Below are 17,250 nucleotides of genomic sequence, written 5' to 3' on the forward strand. Positions count from 1 at the left end.
GCCCCTTGTAATCATTCATTTATTCATTTTTTCATTCCGCTGAGGATAAGTCAACGAATGTGTTATCGACGTACGTGGATTCAAAGACATCGATTCAGATATTTTGAAAATTAGTTGACCCTAATCCCCCCTTGCACTGTTGTACACGTGAGCAAAGTGTACGTGTATTCGGTGTTCTCTGATGTGTGTTAAATTGCCTTAATCAAACGTTTCGAAGGCCGTTGTCCGCATGGAGACCAAAGAAAAGCGTGCATCGATGGCGTCAAGTACAAGATGTACTATATTTTTCAAAATATTTGGTGCGCGTCAGCCCTCATCAATCAACAACAAAAGCTAACTCTCCCCGACATCCGTTGGTAGATTAGAAAAACAATCTAATTTAATCTACAGATGGGATTGTGACAAAGGTGGCCACGTCCCAATGCGTATGAAAAGAATGCATGATCGCCCACGGGCAGCGGATTAATTTTTGTCTTTACTCTTTTCAATTTTGTCTAGAGGAACTTTTCATTCAGCGCGAGATATCAAACTAATGGGCATCTACCGTAGCGATGCGCGCTCTGAAGTTATCCCCAACACCATAACCGGTGATAACGTAATGCGTGCATTTTGCTCGTTTAAAAATATCTGGTGCATATTATAGTCAGCTCACTCCTCTAACTCTATACGCTCTATCACACGTGCCGTACTCTGCGTCGGAGATCAGCGTTCCTTCCTCACGATGGCAATTGTACAGGTACAGTATCCTTGCTACGATTGGCTGCTTTACTTGTATATCCTAACAATGCCTAATGGGGCTTTAAATCTCTACACTGTATTATCTGCGGAAACGTGATGTTGTCATTAAATTCACATTGATATCAAAGTGTAGTACCATGCTGATTGATAACAGGCAAATATTCAAAATGCGGAAATTATGATGAGCATTCAGAATTTTTTAACATGATCTCGTGAACAGCCATACTTGGATTGACTATTGTTGAATGCTCTCTCTCTTCCGTCGAAATGCTCGCCTCGACAGAAATTAGTTTGATTATTATTATTTTTTTTTTTTGCAGTTAAACTTTGAATAGTAATCAAACGAAGTGTTGTTTTTTGATCTGTTACTCCGTTAATGCAGGGCTTTCGTGGTCCATCAGTGTTGCTTTATCTATGTGAATGATAAAAGAAGTTTCTGGTTAATGAAAAAAATGAGGAAAATATATGGTTGATTCGCTTTCCTGCTCATATTTCAACAAGATATATGTGGCGTTTTTATAAGATGCCATAAACAATGTGCGTTATAAAGAGAGAATGGGTTTAAATTTGATTGTTGATCGGCCACAATAATGGAGAAAAAAATCCAATTCATTATTTCCATCCCCGTTTTAAAACTTTTTGGCTCATCTGTACACAGCTTATGAAATGGGGTTATCAGAACCTATAGTGTCCTCCATACTATAACTTTTGCTCATTTTTCCCTTTTTGTATTTTCATACAGACAGTGGCGACTATTTTGCTCGCCTGCATCCTTGTTAACGTTCAAGGTAAGTTATAAATCGAGTCTTTCATTGGTATTACAATAGTTACGGTGTATATCTATCATTTACGGCGTTTGGCTCTTCAGCGTTGACAGTTCTGTATTGTTGATGTTGTTGTATGATTTGTTGCTCTTACCATTATTATCATTATTGTTATTATGAAAATAATAATAATAGTAATAATAATTATCATTATTATTATTATTATTATTATTATCATCATCATCATCATCATTATTTTTATTATCATTATTGATGTTGTTATTGTTGTTTTACACACAAACTCCCAACCCTCCATAAGATTGCCCGCACATTGTCAGATCACAGATGTTTAGGCCTATACAGATCTCTTTATTGGATACTTCGGCAAAAGAGGAATGTTACGTGGTGAAACATCTTTATATATTTACACATCGAGTATAATAATTGCAAAGATTCCAAATCACTTTTCATAGAGAAATTAAAAACTTGCATGTGGGATGTGTGGTATATTAATATTATCAGTACAATGTAGGTCTACTATAATTATTTCTCTCTATTAATTGTTTTTGTTGTTGTTTTTTGCGTTTTTCTCCGTTCGACTGTTTTCGAAAGTGCTCTTTTTCTAACCTTGAAGGATTTGGAGACTCGTACCACAGCCCTGATCAGTCCGTATAACGCTCTTATATTATCATGATTGTACCCAGTGATATCATTCATATTTTTTTTAAACCTCATTATTTCTTGCAACACGTTCGTGTGTGTCGTCAATGTCACTCTTATATCAAGGTCGAGTTGACGAGATTAACATGTACGAACTAAATTAGTCTGACTCGGACACAATGGCGTGGCTTTCCGTCAAATTCTGTACGATTCTCACTTATAGGGTCGTATGCTTTCTATCTAATGAATTACAGATGATGCACCCAATCAATCCGTCTGCATGTTACTATTCACAATTTGGTTTATTAGGATATACGATGTGATATACAATGTACTATAGGTTAGCATTTGCTCAGAAATTGTGACAATAAATATTGCTCCCATGAATATCTGCATGCTGATTCAAACATTAATTCTACCCACCAACATAACCCTAACCCTAGTCCTCACATCAAACTAAGCCTAAAACCATATCATAACCCTAACACTTAACCCTAAGTCCTTGGAGAAAATAAGGCCAGAGCATTTCGGGTAGCAATAATGTTGTGTTAACGTGTGATATAAGTATACGTGCAAATGGAACGTGTCTTCATATTTTTAGATATTAAACATATTCAATTGAGTTCATTTGTGTGTGTGTGTGTCTGTCTGTCTGTCTGTAATTTTTGTCGAAGCACACACACGTGTACTTTGCAAGTATGTGTTAAACACAACGATGATGGTGGATAAGCATAAAAACGATTTTGAAACTGAACAACCGCAAGGACAAAAGTGATGCATTTGATTATGAACTTTCTTATACAAGAAAGAAACGAGGGCGTAAACGTGATGTAACCCTTTGTAAGCCATCTTGTATGGGTGTTAGTTCAAATTTTTGATCTATAGTATTAAGCGAATAAATCACAAACGTATATAGAGTGAGCGTGTATATACGATAGGATTGAATTGAGAAAGTAATAATTCATTGATAATGATCAAATAAAAAAAAACATAATTGTACAGATTAACATAAAAAATAACAGATCACGAAGAAACGAATTTATGAGCAAAAAAAAAAAATTGAGAGCTAAATTTTGACAGCATATACATTTGTACTTACAAAGAATTGTCTCGAATCATGGGCATTATATTTTCATATTTAAAAAAAAATGTGACAGGGAACAGCATCTGCGAAGACATAGTAAATCAACCTTGTCCATCTATACCCAATGGGGTACATGGCACCCTTCAGCTGGTGAAGAAAACTCTTCCTACTGGTATCCTGTCTGCCGAGTCTACCCGTGGGTTACATTGCACCACACCAGGTACATCAGTTCCTTTCACCATAGTCATGGCAGTACACTTCGTTTCGTTTCGTTTTACGATGAGTAATAACAGTTAGGGCAGATGGTATGATATTCTTCAGTACGAGTATACAGAATGTGTTATGAAAGTTTTTCTCTTTTTTTTAATCACTTAGGCCTAATTTGTCTACCTCTGTATGCAAATGAAATTGTAAGATTGCAACTGCTGATCTTAATATTTTAACAAACATGTCGGGAAAAAAAAAAAGAATTAGTGAAATCGAACCTGTCACTTTCTTTCCGGCCAGCGACATCAAGGAATTCCTAAAGTCACAAAAGAAAGTGTAATATGAAGCAAAAAAAAAAAAAAAAAAAATGATATACCGTTCAAATTCAATTTCCTGTTTTCATGGGAAATGAAAAGTACAAATAAATACAGATCATAGATTTCTTCCAGGGTTGTCACGCCTTCAAACTCTGCTTTTTTATTCAACCCCTGCAACCCATCAAACATTAAGAAAAACCATCGTAAAATACAATCTATATTGCTCACTGATTTTGAAAAGCCTGTGTAATGTTATATTTCAAGTTTGTTTCAAGTTCAAGTTTGTATAACATTTATTTTCCATCCTTTTTTCCATGTAGGAAATCACATGCATGAAATTATTGTACAGGAAGGTAGAACCTCAAAAAAGCAAAGCTTGTGGTGAGCTGCCTCACAAAATACATTACATCACAAACACAAACACACACACAAAAAAAAAACGACGAGAACATGATAATAGTTCCCATGACAACATTGCAGTGAAATATTCCTCAAAGGGAATTGTACAGAGAGGTAGCAATGAGTATGAAAATGTGATATTGACAAGCTACATGCTATGGCAAATGTTGCATACACAGCAAACCTCGCACGAGTCGAAGCGCTCGGGACTGAAAAAGAAAAAAAAAAAGAAGAAAGAAATACGACTTACGCGAGAGTCGATTTCACAATATCAATATGTCTCCTAATAGTTTTATACGTTGAATATGTTCTTTCTTTGTAAAATTTGTGTTCATAAAAAGTTACAAAACAAATAAATGAAATGAAAGTAAAATGCAAATACATGCACAATGAATACATTGATGACGATGATATCCATAAAAGATAGATAATGATAATCAAAATGACAATTTCATAGACAGTGATAGATTGATTTTATCATATATTTGATCATAGACAGTGATAGATTGATTTTATCATATATTTGATTTTATCATATATTTGATTTTATCATATATTTTATCATATGAGATACACTGTAATTAATACACTTCAACACTTCGTGAGTTTACTGAACAAAAAATGCAGCTCTTATGCTATTCATTTTTCCAACAAAACTTCATGAACAAAAAAATATATTTTTACGATAATTTCCCACAAAAAACAACAACAAACCTATTACAACTACGTTCGTATTTACATCAAAGAAATTATAGAAACGTTCAGGAGCAATCCAATAAGATAATATACTATGCTAATAAATCCTTTCCTCCTGTCAACACATCCTAGACTAATCTTATAAACACATCCTATTTCATTCACCCGGGTCTAGGATGTGTTTATAAGATTAGTCTTTTTTTTTGTGGGAAATTATTGTAAAAATATATATATTTTTTTGATATAGTGATATATATATATAGTGATATATAGTGATAGATATATTTTATTTGTATTGATGACGGGCTAAACATTTTTATACTATTTTATATGGTAGTTATACATTGATAGTAAGAGCCATTCGTTTGATATTAGGTGTTATAGACATTCATAAAGAGAGTGATCACGATGTTAACACCGGCAAATTTTCTTGCAATCAATGCAGTTTGCACCCCCTTATCGTGTCAAAACAACGGGACATGTGTGGAAACCGTCGAGGGATTTCGTTGCGTCTGTCCCTATCCGTACTCCGGAGAACTTTGCGAAAGTAAGATAATACATCGAATTCAAAATCATAGTCAAATTCATTAATATCCCTTCGCTCAGATTGTATTGTGTATCGATATGATGCGATAGCCGATTCTTTTTCGTTTTGCGTGTGAGTGTACGTGTGTGTGTGTGTGTGTGTGCGTGTGTTTGCGCGCGAGCGTGTTTGATCACTGACTTTTTTTTTCTTTAGATATTTTTGAGTTCAGAGATAAGTATTGTGTATATAAAATATATACTGAGTATTCAATTCAATTCAAAGTTTATTTCATTTTTCGACAAAACATATAAGTTACACTTCTTTTGACAACAGAGAATAAGGTAAACAGAACATTATGTATCGAAAAAAATGTGAAACAGTTGAGGAGGACCTTATAGTAATTATACATTGTAGTAAAAAAAAAAACAGAAGTGATCGAAATAAGGTACATGTATAACTTTGCTTAAAGTGCGAAAAATGGAGAGACCCACTAAAAAGACAGAGCTTGTAGAATGTGGGCTCCTCTGGAAAAATAACATCAATGGGCAGATTAATTGAAGCATCATAAATACAAAAGGAGAGGAAAAAAAAGAGGAAGAAGTCTGGAAGCCCACTGAGAACTAGATTCACAGATAAATATACTTACTATCATAGACGTGAACAACATAGGACAAGACTATAGACAACAAAACAACTGCTGGAGAAAAGGCTGTACGGGACAAAACGGGATGGACAAGACTAACAGACGTGAACAAACATGAAACAAGACTAAACAGGAAAACAACTACTGAAGAAAATGCTGTACGGGACAAAACGGAATGGAAACGCTGAACGAATAGAAGACAAAATTGCAAACGAAAATGCACAACAGAGACAGCGATCTTCGACAGAAGCGTATCAAGAGAAACAGATAATGGTTGTGGAGGGGGAAAAAAGTGATTGTAGCGTCTGAAAGGAGAAAAGCAAGGAAATGAAGGGACGTGAGAACAGGAATAAGACAGACATTCATGTCTTTGACTCTTTTGGCGAAAGCGTAGCAGCAGACATCCAAAAGATTACAATTTATTCTTGAAAGACGAAAAAGTAAGTCTGTATGTGAGAAAGAAGGCCAAATGGCTAGTTGTGTCCTGCAAAGTTATACGACTGCAATAAAAAGGACTTCAGTCTCCTCTTGAAAGAATGTATGGATGGGGCGTTTTTTATATCATGATTCAGATAATTCCAATAATTTGGGCCGATATAAATAAGTGCATTTTTAGCAAGAATCGTGCGTAAGAGGGGTAAATGAAATTCATTGGAACGCCTAGTGGGCTATTCATGAAATGGTTGGTTTTTTAGGAACATGGAATTACAAATAGATGGAAGCAAATTGTTACAATACTTGTACATAAATTGGCTTAAATTATACAAAAATAAATCTTTGATTTTTAAGAGCTTATTAGAGGTAAAAACGTGTTTGTATGAGAACGTACAGGGGAATGGCAGATAATGCGGAGGGCTTTCTTTTGCAGGAGGGACACTCTTTCAAGTAAATTCTGATGCGTGTTGCCCCATACTAAAACTCCATAATTCAAATGAGGCAATATTAACGACGAATATAACATAAGTGATGTTTTTTGTGGAATATGAAATTTCATTCTATTAATAACACCTGTATTACGCGATATTATATTACAAATATTATCAACATGTGATTTCCAGGAAAGTTTATCATCTACAATGACCCCCAAGAATTTAATATTTGATACTCTTTGTAGATGAGAATCATCTAAAACTATATTTGTGTTTAAACTATCAACAGTATTGCTGAAAATCATATATTTCGTTTTTTGAGCATTAAGTGATAACTTATTAGCTCTGACCCAATTTGTCACTTTATTCAATTCAATGTTAATTTTGTGAACAAGAAAATCAATATCATTATGGGCAAAAAATACGTTTGTATCATCTGCAAAATGAATAAAAGAGAGATCCTCAGATACACGACAAAAATAATTGATATAGATAATGAACAAGAACGGCCCTAAAAGACTTCCCTGTGGGACGCCACATTTGACTTCTCTGATAACTGAATCATTGTTTTTGATATTGTAACAAATTGTTTTCTATCAGACAAGTAACTCTTGAACCACTCCAAGGCCTTCCCACGTACTCCATAATGCGATAATTTATAAAGTAAAATGTCAGCATATACAGTATGCAGGTATGTGGATATGTATATTGTGTGTATATGTGTATGTGCATTCATGTATTGTGTGTATGCAGCATATATCCTAAGCATTGTGTGTATTGTGTGTATGCAGCATATATTCTAAGCATAATTAGTATAATTATTTATGTTCTGAATGCGAGCAGAAATGTGTGTTGTGTCGAGTGAATGTGTGTGCAGGGGGTGTATATATAAAATATATATGCAGGTATGTGGATATGTATATTGTGTGTATGTATATGTATATTGTGTGTATATGTGTATGTGCATTCATGTATTGTGTGTATGCAGCATATATCCTAAGCATTGTGTGTATTGTGTGTATGCAGCATATATCCTAAGCATAATTAGTATAATTATTTATGTTCTGAATGCGAGCAGAAATAATTGTGTGTTGTGTTGAGTGAATGTGTGTGCAGGGTGAATGTGTTGAGTGTGTGCAGGGTGTGTGCAGGGTGAATGTGTTGAGTGAATGTGTGTGCAGTGAATGGGTGTGCAGGGGGTGTGGATGTGTGTGTGTGTGTGTGTGTGTGGATGTGTGTGTGTGTGTGTTAAGTGGATGTGTGTGCAGGGTGGGTGGGTGTGAATGGGTGGATGGATGAGAGGTGGATGAGATGAGAGGTGGATGAGAGGGAGTGTGTCTGTCTCGGGTAAGGAGGTGGATGTTGTGTAGAGGATGGGGAGGTGGTTTAGATATGAGAGGGACGGTTTCTTTTCTTCTTCTTTTTTTTTTTGGGGGGGGGGTTAAAGTTTAAAGTTATGAGTAGTTGAGGGTTGGGTATGGTGGAAAGGTGGGAATGAGGGTGGTTTTTGTTGTTGTTGTTGTTGTTGTTGTTATTGTTCTTTTAATATAATAGAAATTTCATTTCCTGTTTTTCTAGTGTTTGGCTAAATTGCTTACAATTGCATATGAATTTTTCTTGTTTGTTTTGTAGTTGTAAAGGAATGATCGGATAATTCATTCTATTTTCTTTCTTCTGTTTGACTTCTGCCTTAAAATGAATTGAATGATTATTCTTGTTTTATGGATTATGGATTATGTCTCATAACTGTAGGAACATTTACATGATTTATGACAGATGTTATGTAGAATGTGTGTATTTTTTTTTTTATGCCTCCGCCACGAAGTGGTGCCGGAGGCATTATGTTTTCGGGTTGTCCGTCCGTCCGTCCGTCCGTCCGTCCGTCCTTCCGTCCTTCCGTCCGTCCGTCCGTCTTTCCGTCCGTCCGTAATGAATTTTGTGGACAAGGTAACTATCAAAACCTGTTGAGGTATCCTAATGAAACTTGGCATGTATGTGTATTAGGGGGTAAAGTTGTGCCTATCAACTTTTGGGTGCACATGCTCAAGGTCAAAGGTCAAAAGGTCAAGGTCAAATACATAAAATTTCACTATTTCCACCATATCTATTGAATGCCTGAAGATATTTTCTTGAAACTTAGTGTATACATGTATTACCCAATTAAGATTCTCTGGTGAAAGTTTGGGTCATGAGGTCAAAGGTCAAAAGGTCAGGGTGAAATACATAAAATTTCACTATTTCCACCATATCTATTGAATGCTTGAAGATATTTTCTTGAAACTTAGTGTATACATTGTATTACCTAATTAAGATTCTCTGGTGAAAGTTTGGGTCATGAGGTCAAAGGTCAAAGGTCAAAAGGTCACGTAAAAATATTACAACTTCTTTTTTTTTCTCCATACCTTGGAAAATTGTTCAAGGTATCTTCATGGAACATAGTATATACATATACTGACTGGAAGTGATTATCTAGAGAATGTAGGGTTCATGGGGTCAAAGGTCAGGGGTCAAAGGTCAAGTGCAACACTTCAAAATTTTACTATTTCCCTCCTATCATGCAATGCCAGCAGGGTTATTTATTTTTTTTTTTACAGTTGGTGTATGCATACATGTGTAACCTAATAGAAGTTCTCTGGAAAGTTTTTTTTTTACCTTCTTTTTTTGCCTCAAAGGTCAAAAGGTCAAAGATCAAGTGAAAGTGCTGAACTAACTTTTTCCTCCATATCTCGGAAGTGGCTCAAGTTATCTTGAAACTTAGTACATATTATGCATGTTCTACATGAAAGTGATTATCTTATGAATTTTAGGGTCAAGGGCCTGATGAAAATGGTAACAATTTACTATTCAATTCAGAAATTGCACTTTTTCTCCACACCTGTACCTTGAAAATTACTCAATGCCTAAATGTATGAATGGGTCAAAGTCGAGTTAAAGTCCTTAAATCCCTAGATACATGCTCTCCTATTCATCCAATTAAACCTAGGTCAAGGAAGGTGGACATTCAACACATTTGTGACAAACTTGTCATTTCAATATTTTGCCAATTTTGTGAAAATGTAATCACACATTGTCCACATGTACTATCTAGACCTATTGGGAAAATCATGCATTATGGCGGAGGCATACCAGTCGCCAAAGCGACATTTCTAGTTGAATTGTTATATTCTCAAAGGAAATGGAATTAATAAAAAGATCACTGAAAAAAAATAATAAAGTATGTTGGGGTGGCGTGGGGGTCAAATATACGCCTTGAGCTTATCAAAAAGAAGTACGATGAATTGGTAATTATTCTAATAAACATGCGTGTCATTTTCAGTATAGGACATACATTGGTAACATTACAGCTCTTAAGTACATGAACCCCTTTTAAGTCTTTACGGTAAGTTAGCTGAATCGGGCGTAGTTAGAAGTTAGAAGGCCGTTGAATTTCCCTATTGTTTCAGTTCTGCGACTCTGTCCACATAATTAAACCTTTGATAGGTGGAAAGCAACCGTCTGCAAATCATAATTCCAAGCCTTTGTGTCATTAATTGAATTGATGTCATTCTACAGCCACCTACAACTTTACGGACTGCGGCGAAATCCGGAACCACGGACAGGGAGTCGAGACGTCGGGTATGTTTCCCATCCACCTGGTGAACGGTTCTTCCCTGGACGTCTTCTGCGATATGACGTCCGGTGGGGGCGGCTGGATGGTGAGACACCAAGAGACTTTAGTCGTCTTTACAGAGGATGACTCGACTCTGATGTGAACAGTTTGACTTGAATAGGAGGAGAACAGTCAAAGAAATATATTAGCATTACGACCATAATGGGGAAAATGAGAAAGAACTATATAATACTAAGGCTTTTCAAGTAAAACCTGTTTTCTCGAAACAATCATACCGATGGCAATCATATAAAAATTATCGAAAGTAGAAGAGGCGCTCACGTCACTGCCTTTCATATTTCTCATGGGTTTAAAGAAATGTATATGATACATACATATCATTTATCTAAACAGATATATTATAACTTCAGATTCTTTTTCAGTAACTTCACTAACTGCAACATTTCTTTCAAATATGTCAAGTATCAATAAACCCTCAATAATTTGATATGAAGGATATTATTTCACCTTAAAGAATTTTTGACAAGAATTATTACGGTATATAGTGAAAATCGAAAGAGATCTCGAGACCTGTGAATCCACTCAATAATTACCATATTTCACCCAATTCTCTCTTTGTCATTTAATATTCCATTCACAGCAATTCAATTCAAATCAAGTTTTATTCCTAATATTAAACATTACTTCAAATACGTTTACAACACAACAATTGAATACATATAGAAAATTTAAAAAATAATGAACGAGATGTATAAGCAAGTGCACAAAATAATTGTTATATGAAAAGGAAACAGCAGCACTTTTTCCCCCTTGAAAACATGGCGCCAACGCTATTCCTTTCCAGTTCTACTGTTCTGTTGTTTCATCTTATTCTTTTTAACACTTTCGACGGACATGAATGGGCTTTCCACCCTGGCATCTCCCCAGTTTACGTGATTAGTATTGAGGTTGTGTAGTGGTTTTAGTGTTTATACATTCATTGGGAGGCTCCATAATAATGCGAACGACTGCTCGGGTCATTGAAAAATACGTGAAGCTTCGGAAGATCTTTTTTATTCCACGTAAAGAAAAGAAGGTAATTAAGGGGAGCGAGTGGATCATATCCAAAGAAGGAAGAGAGAGAGAAAAAACAATGAGTTAACTGCATTCGGGTTTAACAAATTATATCAACATGATCAATTTGGGATCGTCCGTGGAAGCGTCTCTGAATACCAAGCCACAACCTGTCAATGAAAAGCGACGTAATCTATCACCGAAAAAGTCATGAGTTCTGTCACTTCAAACTGATCATATTACATCCCTGCCAGAAAATAATTCGTTATCTACTTGTTTTTATCCATAATTGATGGCCACATTGGTTTACATTCCTCCCCGCACAATTCTTGTGCAGGGATTTGCCAATACGGTGCATGTGACCCTAATGCTACAGTCACACACGGCCGGGTCACAAAACATATTTGATCCGGGTGAAAATGAACCGGATTAGTCCCGGAATGGAATGTACACACGGTCGGATTTCGAACCAGGTCCGTAAGGAATGAATTAAAACCGTATCGACCCGTACCGATCCGAATGTTAACCTTGTCATCATCCGTTGCATGAAGGCAGTGTGGTATACGGCAAGGGTCCATACGGTTTTACGCTGCGGGTTGCAGCGGGTCGATTCGGGTCAATGCGGTTCGAACCGGGTCAATTCGGATATCAATACGGAATTGAAATCCGTGAGAAAATTTTGAACATGACCAAAATTTTTTCACAGCCGTATCGTAGCCCCCGGAATCCATCAGGAATTGACACAGGTTACGATGCGGGTCAATGCCGGTCTCTACGGCTCGAACCGGGTCGATACGGTTTTAATTTCTTATGGACCCGGTTCGAAATCCGGCCGTGTAAGACTGTAGCATCATTTTCCACGTTCAATCCAAAAGTGAATATAAATTATGTGTGACATCATTATCCGTTGCGGTTACAATCAGAATTATGACATCAATTATACCAAAACCCATATTTATGGACCATTGACCAACATATTTCTTGTGTGTGTGTGCGTGTGTGTGTGTGTGTTTCTTTCTTTCTCAAACCGTTAAAGGTGATTCAACGTCGTAAAGATGGGGTTGTCGACTTCAACCTGGACTGGGCAAGCTATAAAGCGGGATTCGGGGACCCTACGGGCGAGTTCTGGCTCGGTAACGACAACATCCACGCCATCGTCAGCGGGAAATCCTACGAGGTCCGCTTCGATCTGGAAGACCATGCTGGGGAAACGAGATACGCTGTTTACACCACATTCGATGTAGCAGACGAGAGCGACAAGTATCGTCTGACGATATCTGGTTACTATGGAGACGCAGGTACGCTACACCATATAGATCACACATTGTGTAAGCAACTGCAGTATGTAAGACAGCTGGTCAATATAAATAACGCAAAATACAACTGCTGCTAATTATTATCATGGTTACTTTTTGAATATTTTTATCATTATTGCAATTATTCATTATCTAAAGGCAATTGTCTGCTGGGTCTTATACAAAAGACGAGAAAACAAAGGACACAGTAGGCCTATAGGTTAATTGAAGTTTAATACCCATGAAAACGCATTTTTGTGGAGGGAGGGGGCCTTTATGGAGAACATGCACAGACGGATTGGAGAAGAAATGGCGTACAAAGGCTGTAATAATATTTCTATCCAATAAATAGATAAGTAAGTAAATGAATAAATGAATGGATAAATAGATAGATAGATAGATAGATAGATAGATAGATAGATAGATAGATAGATAAATAAATAAATAAATAAATAAATAAATAAATAAATGAATAAATAGACAAATAAATATAATATAATATAATATGTGGTATACAGGAAACAGCATGGATTACCACAACGGAATGCAGTTCTCGACTTCGGACCAAGACAACGATCTCGCTGGCTGGGTGTGTGCAATTGCACATAAAGGGGCGTGGTGGTATAACGCCTGCCAGTCGGTCAACCTCAATGGCTTGTACGGAGCAGGAGTCACCGTTGCCTCGGACGGGATCGTGTGGAGAGCCTGGCACGAGCTCTTATACTCTTTGAAGGGCTCGGAGATAAAGATCAGACCTCGTGTTTAGTGTAGTTATCATATCTCTTTCGCCGACCAATGTCTCAAAATCCTTGATGCCATACATGATATTGATAAGAAGTCTTGAGTTAGGTTGTCTTTAAAAGACAGTCTTTTTGCTCTCTGTTTTTTCGCGGTTTGGGAATGGCTTTATTGGAACCTGAAAAAGATGAAGGGTCTTATTCATCTGGCACTTTAATGATTTGCAACGGAAGCAAATGTTGAAAAAAAGGCCAACATTCGAGGAAGTTTTCTCCGAATGTGTTCTAACGATATGTCCAATATACATCCGGATGAGTCGAAACTGAAAACAGTAGCACAAATGCACATGAGAAAGAGAAATGAATAACTTTACCGAAGGTCATGCGTATAAGTGCATTCATTTATAACCTGTACAAATATGAATTTTGTCGGTTGAGAGTCTAAGATGTGTTTTTTACACTGTTTTTTTTTTTTCGTAAGTGTTTGTATTTTTTCTCAATGATTACAAATATTATTGTTGCTTGACGGTCGGTTATTAAAAGATCTTGAGTGGATTTAGAGCTAGTCCTCTCAAGTAGTTGAGTACTGCCCTCTGTTGTTCGGTTGTAGAACTGTGCAATATTTATTTGATCATTTTAGGGATCGATGAAGATGTGGGAGCTCGACACGTATAGAGGATGATAAAAATAATGATAGACACAGCATTAGATGTTTGGGGTTAAAGTAAGTATCAATGTTGTTTACTGGTCTGATGTTTTCATACCCTCTTCTGTACAAGGCTAAACAGTGACGCGTTGTAAAAATCGCGTTGAGCATGCACGGCTGGTATCATGATCAAGTTACAATAATATTGCTAATTGCATACGAAGTGGCTGATCATGGCGCGATGTATCTTCGTGATATATAGTCTCTGTTCCTCCTCATATTTATGGCGATTAACTAAGAAGGTCACTCCTCATAAAAAACAATATGGAGAAACTTGCTTGTTTAATTTGACCAGGAGAGTTGTGCCCCCACAAGCGACTGCTTGTGGAGGCGCTGTGGCATAGTGGATAAAACTCCCGACTCCCGATCGGAGGACCCGAGTTCGAATCCCGCCCAGCGCTTATGTCCTTGGACAAGATGTTTTACCCACCATGTCCCTCTCGACCCAGGTGTATAAATGGGTACCTGGCAACGCTGGGGTAATAATAATGGCAGGGCCCTCTGGTAGAGCAGTGGCAACACTGAAGAGGTTACCCTGGGTAAATAAGACCTATTATTATTATTATTATTATTATTATTATCATTATTATTATTATTATTATTATTATTATTATTATTATCATTATTATTATTATTGATTTTGTGATGAGACTATCTAGGAACTATTATGATATCTTTACATTCCTGGTGAAGTGAAGAATATGAGTTGTGAAACAACAGAAAATCGATGATTGCCTTTCATAACCTTTTATTGTTGAAGAGTTTAAGGCGAAGCATTAGAAATGCAGTGGGACTATAATATTACATTAAACCTGTGACAACTGACAATCGTGATATGATGCTAATCATACTAATTGCACTTTAATGCGACTTTGCCGATAAGCAACACGTAGCATGTACATAGTCTTAAGGCCGTGTCACACCAGCCTTGCGTGCGACTTGCAAAGAACAATTTTGACTACCCGGAGGTCCCCGTAGATATCCGCACATGACAGTACCTAGCATGTATCTCGAAAGTAGTCGCCCGGAGGTGCGCACGCATATTTTTTTTTTACCCGCAACCGTGTTTAGGCCCTGTCACACCTTTCCGGGCAAGCTACTCGGGCTTGTTACGTGTAGGGATTTTCTAGCATACTGGACATTCCTGAGGGCGGAAAAGGATTTGTGCGAGTCAGCGCATGTGTCTTACTTGCTGGACGCGTTATACTTGCGAGTATAAGGGGCGGACCAACTGCGGAGAGCAACTTGGAGTAAATTTGTTTCCCCGCAAGTCAAGCCGCAGAAGTTCCCCCGTACGGTATGACAAGGCATGAATGATAATTGCAAACATTCTTGTTCGCCCGCTGAAAATCTTCTACGTGCTGGAAACTACCTCCTCACCACAAGCCCGCGTTATGGTGTGACACGGCCTTTAAGTTTGTTGTATATTACACCATGGACCTACTACACACATGGACCATGGACCTACTATACACATGGACATTCATCGCTCGTTGATTAATTCGTGCACCTGTTCCTATCAAAAGCGTCACAAAAACAATTTTAACGTGCTTTCCTGCTTTGATCCAGTCTTGTCCACCGACAGCCAGCTATGGATAAAAACAACAAGGCGGCGCTTTGAGAAATCTAAAAAAAGTACATGCGCAGAAGATAGATACTCGCTTAAATCAAGAAAAATGCATGTGCAGTTGTAGCGTATTTTGCGAAAATCGCTAAAGCAATTTCATTTGCGAAATACAAGTAAAAGCAAATAATTAGGCAGGTTTACTGTGCTTTGTAATCTATTTCCCCCATTTTGTCGCACATTATGGGCAGTAACAGATAGACGACATGTTTGTGTTACCATTCAGAGACGTTACATGCGTGGCCGCAAGTGTCCGCTTCAGTTATTTCCAATTTTGTGACGCAAAATTTGTCATTGTTTGAGGTTTGCTGCTCCCCATCATTGGTGTTTATTCCAAAGGCAGTTGAATCTTAAAAGGCACCTCAGCCAAATAGGACCGAAATGAGGGGAAACGGTTTTTTGACAGTGACTATATGCACGATTACACAATCGTCATTGTCCAAAACGTCTGAATGTAACTAATTAAGATGCACATAATCAGGTGGCGGTGGTGAAAGTTGGATCAAAGAAAGACCTCCGTTCATAGTCCATGCATGGACTAATATATTAACGAAGGTCTTTTAGTCCATGGGCCAAGAGGCGAAAAATTGGTTATTGGTACCATCTCAGGTGGCAATACCTTTTTGGTGTCATTTTGTTTGTTAGGCATAGATATGCTTATCAAGCTATGATAGCATTTCCAAATGAGTAGCTTAGTCCTAATAAATGAATTTTTAACCAATTTGGTCTCGTTTTTATATCCCTGTACTTCTGAATCGAGGCTAACCGCTATAGAAACAAGAGCACGGTCTTCTGTATGTCCATGGAGCTCATGGTATGTCCACAGGTGTTCTGTTGTAAACGCGGTGCGCTTAGTATTTATTCAAGGCGGCGAAGGGAATATCCAAAGGGTGATGCTGTCCAGAGCTGAACGCGGTGCGTTTAGTCTTTATTCAAGACGGCGAAGGGAATATCCAAAGCCTATGATACAGTGTATATCCCTTTATCTAAAAAACAAACAAAAAAGCAATTCCTCGTGGATTTTGCCGTATTTTTGATTATTCATCATTTTCCGGTGAAAACGCTGAGGTGAAAACACTAATGCCACGCCAATGTAGCTTTATTTCCATTAAACAATGAACCGGTACACTACAATACGTAATAATAAATACTATTGTAAATGAACAGGTACACTACAATACGTAATAATAAATACTATTGTAAATGAACAGAGTGATTTTTGTTTAAAACTGATGTATTTGTTGAGAGGGTAGTATAAAAACAGTATATATAATTCCTTTTATTAGTAACTTTAGATATGATAACGGTACATTGTTTTGTTT

At 37.1% G+C, this 17,250-nt stretch overlaps 1 protein-coding gene across 1 annotated transcript; it reads left to right on the plus strand.

The window, feature by feature from the left end:
• Positions 1–721: 721 nt before the first annotated feature.
• Positions 722–13,817, plus strand: LOC140244396 (ryncolin-2-like). The gene is made up of 5 exons (XM_072324036.1): positions 722–736; positions 1,481–1,526; positions 10,456–10,598; positions 12,603–12,864; positions 13,380–13,817. Exons 1-5 carry the CDS (start codon positions 722–724, stop codon positions 13,625–13,627), a joined length of 714 nt encoding a protein of 237 aa, XP_072180137.1. The 3' UTR covers positions 13,628–13,817.
• Positions 13,818–17,250: the final 3,433 nt, after the last annotated feature.

This window comes from Diadema setosum, chromosome 2, assembly GCF_964275005.1.
Source record: "Diadema setosum chromosome 2, eeDiaSeto1, whole genome shotgun sequence".
NCBI classification, from domain to species: domain Eukaryota; kingdom Metazoa; phylum Echinodermata; class Echinoidea; order Diadematoida; family Diadematidae; genus Diadema; species Diadema setosum.

Excerpts from the sequence above, each read along its gene's own strand:
- LOC140244396 (XM_072324036.1), top strand. Across the intron at positions 1,527-10,455 it reads CATCCTTGTTAACGTTCAAG|CCACCTACAACTTTACGGAC; the intron begins GTAAGTTATAAA and ends GTCATTCTACAG. Across the intron at positions 12,865-13,379 it reads TGGTTACTATGGAGACGCAG|GAAACAGCATGGATTACCAC; the intron begins GTACGCTACACC and ends TGTGGTATACAG.